This window comes from Pteropus alecto, unplaced genomic scaffold (assembly GCF_000325575.1).
Source record: "Pteropus alecto unplaced genomic scaffold, ASM32557v1 scaffold395, whole genome shotgun sequence".
In the NCBI taxonomy this organism is placed as follows: domain Eukaryota; kingdom Metazoa; phylum Chordata; class Mammalia; order Chiroptera; family Pteropodidae; genus Pteropus; species Pteropus alecto.
In genome coordinates, this window is record NW_006438643.1 from 194,746 (window position 1) to 201,648 (window position 6,903).

A 6,903-nucleotide genomic window follows, 5' to 3' on the forward strand; every position below is an offset into this window, starting at 1 on the left:
TTGAACGCATGAACCTGTCCTGAGGGCAAGATACCTCTGAGCTAGGGGAAGGATGAGGACACACCTGATGCCCAGGTGTGTGGGGGTGGGGGGGTGAAACACACCTGGGGAGACATAACTGACTCTGGAAGGGATCACCTATGTCCTGGGAAAAAGAGGGTTTTCCCAGAGGCCGGGAGCATACACCAGTTGATTCAAGTAAGGCCTGATGGGGATGGCCTGAGAAAGAGAAGGTGCGTGGGATAGAGGAGAAGGAGACCACCTGAAGGAAAGGGGAAGAAACACTAAAGAAGTGTTGAAAGACCAAGCAATGGAGAACATATCTGACTCCTGGAAAGGAGTTCATCTCCTGATGGGAAGAAACACCTACATGGGGATAAGATCCAAGGGAAAACAGACTTTATCTCTCTTGTTCACTACTGTATTTCATGGCCTCACATAGCACATGGCACATAGTAGGCACGCATTAAATGTCTTTTGAATGGTTGAATGCATGAACGATCACCGGAGTCCTGGTGGGATTGGAGGTTGATGAGACATCTGAAGCCTGGCGTGCATGTGTAAAAATACGCACCTTGGAGGGAAGAAATACATATGCTACCTGAGGAAAGAGAAAAATTGTTAGCCACTTCAGAACATTCAAGCCTTGAGACAACATCTAAAACCTCAGAAATGTAGGGGAGATCTTCTCTTCTAGAGCCCTGGCCAGTTTCCAGAACTGTCTGTGTTGGGCTTTGCAGGGCGCTGGGGTGGAGACATTGACTCCAGTCCCTTCCCTAGCCATGACGGACGGGATCCTAGGGAAGGCAGCCACAATGGAGATCCCCATCCATGGGAATGGTGAAGCTGGGCAGCTTCCTGAGGATGATGGGCTCGAGCAGGTGCTTCTGTTTGATTCTTATTGTTTCAATTTAGGATTTCCAACTCATAAACTCTGGGCTCTACCCCCATCCCAGTAGCTTTCCCTAACTTATCTAACTCCCTTCAATCTTTTTATAAATCTTTGTTCTGATTCTGTGCAGACTTCCCTTGTGTGCTCTATGATGCTTCAGTCCAAGCTTGTTCTCACCCCCAAAATGCTTCAGCTGCCCCTATGTTCCTGAAGCCCACCCCCCTCTTCTCTGGCCTATAGGACCTCCAGCAGGTGATGGTGTCAGGACCCAACCTCAATGAAACCAGCATTGTGTCTGGTGGCTATGGGGGCTCTGGTGATGGACTCATCCCCACAGGTACGAATGATCAGAATAGGACAGGAAGCTTGAGTGGAGAGTGGGGACAAATGGTTCTGGGGAACATAAGATATGTCTAAGAAAGCTTGAATTATCTCTGGAGATCTTGGAAACCTCTGTTAGTATGAACCCTGTGGACTCTCCTCAGCCCAAGGCCAGTTCCCAGGGTTGTCCAGCTGTTCTCACTTGCCATTTCCCCTGAGAAGCACCCCTTTTTCTGTTGCCACCACCTTAGTCAAATTAAGAACTCTGTTCCACAGCAGTTTCCCCTGCTCTGGAGCTTGAGGCTGATTTGGAACTTTATGAAGCTTCTCAGAGTTTTGCTTTAGACTCTAAAGTTTAGAGGAACAAGCAGCCCTGAATCTCTCACTGACTAGGGTTCCACGTGGGAATGTCAACCAGGTGTCCTGTTATCGGGACCCAGCATCTTTGACCTCCCACTCCACACTCACTGTATTTTTTTTTTAGTTTCCTCTGCCCCTGTACACCAGCAGCACCCTCCTCCCTCCTCCCTCCTCCTCCACCCCTCACCATGACCTCAGAAGGAGGCCAGATGTATATTGGGATTTGAGTCTCAGGGCACAACATATGAGTTCCTCCTAGTGAACAGAAGAATCTAATTGTCTCTAGCTTTTGCTCCTCCGGGGAGTCATGTTCAGGTGCTGGGAGGGAAGTATGGGTGGAGCCACATAGGGGTCTGGTTGTATCTGAGAGAGGCCGGTGTCAGAGAACTTGGTCCTTTAGGGTCTGGCCGCCATCCATCTCACAGTGCCACTCCTGCTGGCCCCGGGGATGAGGTGGCTCGGGGCATCGCTGGAGAGAAGTTTGACATCGTCAAGAAATGGGGCATCAACACATATAAGGTGGGATTCAAGTACATCTCCCTTCTCCCACACCACCCCCTGGGTACCTTTTTTCCCTTCTCCTGGATCCTAATTAATATTCCATCTATGGCTGAGAGTAGGAGCCTGGGTATGCTGGGGCAGATACCTGTTGGGGGTGGCAGGGTACCAGGGTCTCTGACCTGTTCTCTCACTTCCCAGTGTACAAAGCAGCTGTTATCAGAGCGATTTGGCCGAGGCTCCCGGACTGTGGACCTGGAGTTAGAGCTGCAGATTGAATTGCTGCGTGAGACAAAGCGCAAGTACGAGAGTGTCCTGCAGCTGGGCCGGGCACTGACAGCCCACCTCTACAGCCTGCTGCAGACCCAGCATGCACTAGGTGACGCCTTTGCTGACCTTAGCCAGAAGTCCCCAGAGCTTCAGGTACCTCAGCCCGGCCAAAGAGGGTGGGGGTGGGGGAGACTGGGCCCAGGCCTTCCCAGGCAGTCACCCCTCAGCCTCCCTCCCTCCCTCCTGCAGCCCAGAGGGAGAACCCCTCCAGGGTGGGCCCAGCCCTGCCCCCAGCAGCACTCACCTGTGGAGGCAGCCTAAGGGTTTGTACGGAGGTCCAAAGTTGGAGGGGCTGTGGGAGGTGGCATACCAGGTGCCTCACAAGTAACCCTCTCTGCATTGGAGAGAATGCCTTTGGTGCTTAGCCTAATTGGAGCCCCTCTTTTGCCTGCTGCACTAGCTTTCCCTGTTCTAGTCTTGTGAACTTATCTGAGAACCCTACCCCCACATTCCCACCCTAAGCATCCCCAGGGTGGCTCCACTAACTTTCTGGCTAAGAGACCCTAGCTGGAGGCAGTCTTTGGTTGTTTCGGTTTTGATGGCTGCTTCCTTCTTGGGGAAGGGGGGAATGAAGGGCCCTACCACTCTTGTCAGGTAGGGGACTGTTTCTCAAGGCCTGTTTCTCTCTTCTGCCCTCAGGAGGAATTTGGCTACAATGCAGAGACACAGAAGCTGCTGTGCAAGAATGGAGAGACACTGCTAGGGGCTGTGAACTTCTTTGTTTCTAGCATCAACACATTAGTCACCAAAACCATGGAAGACACACTCATGACTGTCAAACAGTATGAGGCTGCCAGGTGTGGGCACTGGCAGGGTTTAGGGGTTTGGGAGTTGGTGGGCTTGGGTGGAAGTTTGAGATTAGGAGCTTAAGAATTCAGGAAGGAAATGAGAGTATGTGTATAGGACAAAGGAGTAGAGGTGAACCTGTATCATCCCCTCCCCAGGCTGGAATATGATGCCTACCGAACAGACTTAGAGGAGCTGAGCCTAGGCCCCCGGGATGCAGGGACGCGTGGTCGACTTGAGAGTGCCCAGGCCACTTTCCAGGCCCATCGGGACAAATATGAGAAGCTGCGGGGAGATGTGGCCATCAAACTCAAGTTCCTGGAAGAAAACAAGGTGCCAACCCCAACCCCTTTAGTCCCAGCCCACCTTCCTATCTTTAATACTGACCTTCCCCCTACACTGTCCCCATCATTGGATAGAGAAGTGCAGCCTGGCAAAGGAGTGGGATCTTCCTCTAGCCCCCTTAACCCCTGGGCCTTTCCAGGTCTCCCTCCCTTCGAATCTTGGCTCTTTTCTATTGAAGAATTTGGCTGCTGGTTCCAGGATTATAACAGAAAAATCGCCCTTTGATATGGGGTACCAGTACCCCAGCCCAGCAAATCAAGGTTTCTCCCATCATACTGAGCCCTCTCCTTTGGCTCCCTTGGTGGAGTTCAGTCCGCATCCCAAAAGCACCATCAGAGCAGAGTCCATATGCCCCTAGTCTGGGCTCAGGCTCAGCCCTCAAGAAGGGCATCTGAGTCCAGCTTCAGCTGACCCTCTGGACCCTCAGATCAAGGTGATGCACAAGCAGCTGCTGCTCTTCCACAATGCTGTGTCCGCCTACTTTGCTGGGAACCAGAAACAACTGGAGCAGACCCTGCAGCAGTTCAACATCAAGCTGCGGCCTCCAGGAGCTGAGAAACCCTCCTGGCTAGAGGAGCAGTGAGCTGCTCCCAGCCCAACCTGGCTATCAAGAAAGACATTGGGAAGGGCAGTCCTAGGGTGGGGGAGGTTGGACATGGGACATCCTTCGCCACCTGCCCTCTGGCTTGGGCTCCCTTTCTCTGGCTGGGGCCTGATACCAGTTTTGCCCACACTGCTGTGGGTAGGGAAGGGGGCCTGCAGGCCCAGCAGCTGCTGCCCTGTCCCTTATCTTCCTGGCCACTGGGCTGCATTTCCAGATCTTTTCCTTCTACTCCACAGCCAAAGGCTATGACAAAACCACTCCCTGGCCAATGGCATCACTCCTCAGGCCTATCCCCAGCTCCTGGGGTGTGCCCCCTGACCAATGGCAGAGCCTCACAAGGCTCTGTCAGCCAATGGCAGCTCTTCTTGGGCTCCCCTGGGCCAATGATGTTGCCTCCAATACCCTTTGTCCCTCCTTTATGTGTGCCCATTGCAGAGAAGGGGACTGGGACCAAAGGTGTGGGAATAATGGGGAGCCCCATTTTGGCCCTGCATCTCAATGGGCCTCCCCTCACCTACTCACCCAGTTTAATTGTGCTTAGAGCCCTGGAAGATTGGGACTTAGCACTAGGAATAAACCTTTCATAAAAGCAGGCCCAGTGAGGTCAATTTGTGGGGGACTCTAGGTGGGTGGGCTGGGTGGAGAAATGCTCAGTCTAATCATACACCAAAATCTTATCTAATCAGAAGAGCTGGGGCTAAACATCTGAAGGCACAGGTTTCAGGAACAGCCCCAGTTGAAGCCAAAGCTTTATTTGCCCTTTAGGCCAGCACCAAGATAGCTGTGTATCATAAGAGAACAAGCCCCAGAGTGGGTTGGGCTTGTCGACCTTCATCATGCATTCATTCATACAGCAAATATTTACTGAGTGCTTTTACTTGCCAGGCACTGCGCTAGACCCTGGGGAAACATCAGTGAATAAAACACGGTCCCTGCCCACAGTGCTTATGGCCTAGAGAGCGATAGAGTCAAGTAACCAGGCAACTACAATACAGTGACAAGTACTAGAATACAGAAGTACAGGGAGCTATGGGAGCACAGAGGAGGGGCATCTGTTGTAGATGGGTGGAGATGGTCATGTCACCTTGAAAGCTGAAACCTAAAGGGTGAGTTGATGACAGCCAGCCAGAGTAGGGGAAAGAGCATCCTAGGTAGAGAAGCCAACATATGTGAAGGCCCTGAATAGGAATCTTTAGGAACTTAATTTGACTGGAATGAAAGATGAGGAGGGAGTGGCTAGAAGAAGACGACAAAGGTCAGGTAGTGAGAGACCACACTAGGCCTTTTCAGGCTGACTAAGGATTTTTGCCATTTGGACAGGGAGCTGTGAAGCCTTTTCAGAAGTTTGATGGCATAGGAAAGACTATGGTTGAGGAAGTAGTCCTTTGAGGCTTAAAATAGTGTAATACAGACCGCAGATCCTTCATATTGGGTAATCTAGTAGCTCAGGCTCAAATTCCAAAGCTAGCACGACCCCTGTCAAGTGCAATCACAAGCTCTGGAGCACCTGTGCTGGGTGTCAGACGTCAGGTATGAGAGGTGGAGGCAGTTCCCAGCGACCCTGCTGCACCTAGGTGTTGAGCCCAAATCTGAACCTTGTCTGAGGCTCCTCAGCAGCACTTTTATTTAGTCACCTCTGTGCTCCTTAGCTAAGGAGAGCTCGAGAATGTTTCAACATACTTCCCTACCTGTGTAGAGGGCTGGAGGAAGGGGATAACCCAGTCAGCAGATACTCAGCACTGAGATCCATGCAACCTGATTTTCCCTTTTGTCACAGCTCCTAGGCAGGCTTCCTGGGCTCTATCAGCTTGCAGTCAGTCATCTGAGTGGAGCTTGATTATTAGTTGGGTGGTCCACATTCAATCCCCCACTTCTTAAGCCACTGGAGATTTTTCAACCGTGAGCGGTACTGACTCCAAGTGACTGAAGGCAGGACTTAGTAGAGCTCGAACTCTGGTTACACCACTTTCTAGCTGAGTGATCAGGGTAAACGCCTGAGGAGCCAGGGCCCTCAGTTTCTTACGTTGTAAAACACAGCTATTAAAAGAAGCCATCAAGATTATGAGTATTAAAGAAGGTAGTATATGTAAAGTGATTCGTTATGTGTGTGGCACAATATAAGCACTCAGTCCCTGTTAACTATTATAACTTTTATTATTTTCCACTGGGGCCGCTTTTCCACAATGCGATGATTCTGGGAATTGCTCTGGTCTTTGGACTGTGGAAGAGAGTCGCTGGATGGTCCGAACCATAATTTCCTCGCTAGGGGGCTCCTGAGGGAGAGCCAGGCAACTAGAGCCGTCGAATCAAGTCCCCTCATTTTTCTACCCTTTCAGCCCCTTTTCCAGAGGTCTGGATACTGCCTTTCCACTTTGGAGCCCTTCGCTGCCCAGACATCCGCGCCGAGATACAGACGATCCCCGTCTTCCCTGCTCTTCAGACACCACACTAGCATATTTCGTAGGAGCCCCCCAGAAAGCCGGGAAGGGCACCTCCAGGAGGCAGCCCGAACCGGTTCCCAGAGTCCGAAATCCCTGCTGTCCAGCTTGCCTTTTATTGACGGAGCCTCATCCCCATCCCTGAGACTTACTACGGCGCCCTTCCCTGGAGACGTCGAGACAAGAAGCAGCTGGCGGGGATCGGGATCCTGGATCCGGGATCCTGGATCCGGGATCCGGCTTACCGGCTCTCTGGCCGGCGGGCGGAGGCAGCTCCAGCTGGAGCCTGGGGGGGTGGCCGCTGGGAGCCGGGCGGGCGGGGCAGGGGA

At 52.1% G+C, this 6,903-nt stretch overlaps 1 protein-coding gene across 3 annotated transcripts; it reads left to right on the plus strand.

Moving 5' to 3' along the window:
- The first annotated feature begins 737 nt into the window (after nucleotides 1–737).
- On the plus strand, nucleotides 738–4,729 carry ARFIP2 (ADP ribosylation factor interacting protein 2). 3 transcript variants are annotated; one of them, XM_006915659.3, is made up of 7 exons: nucleotides 738–881; nucleotides 1,133–1,229; nucleotides 1,974–2,092; nucleotides 2,273–2,494; nucleotides 3,041–3,198; nucleotides 3,346–3,520; nucleotides 3,960–4,729. In XM_006915659.3, the coding sequence occupies exons 1-7, from the start codon at nucleotides 783–785 to the stop codon at nucleotides 4,113–4,115; spliced, it is 1,026 nt and encodes a 341-aa protein (XP_006915721.1). In that variant the 5' UTR covers nucleotides 738–782; the 3' UTR covers nucleotides 4,116–4,729. The 3 variants fall into 3 exon arrangements, with proteins under 3 accessions (XP_006915721.1, XP_024905237.1, XP_015447807.1); XM_025049469.1 differs by lacking the exon at nucleotides 3,960–4,729 and adding an exon at nucleotides 3,672–3,953; XM_015592321.1 differs by lacking the exons at nucleotides 738–881; nucleotides 1,974–2,092 and having other exon boundaries at nucleotides 1,170–1,229.
- The last annotated feature ends 2,174 nt before the right edge of the window (nucleotides 4,730–6,903 follow it).

Coding starts and splice junctions, on each gene's coding strand:
- ARFIP2 (XM_025049469.1), top strand. CDS start 783: ATGACGGACGGGATCCTAGGGAAGGCAGCCACAATGGAGATCCCCATC. Junction 2,495..3,040: donor AGAAGTCCCCAGAGCTTCAG/GTACCTCAGCCC, acceptor TTCTGCCCTCAG/GAGGAATTTGGCTACAATGC. Junction 3,521..3,671: donor AGTTCCTGGAAGAAAACAAG/GTGCCAACCCCA, acceptor GGGCCTTTCCAG/GTCTCCCTCCCTTCGAATCT.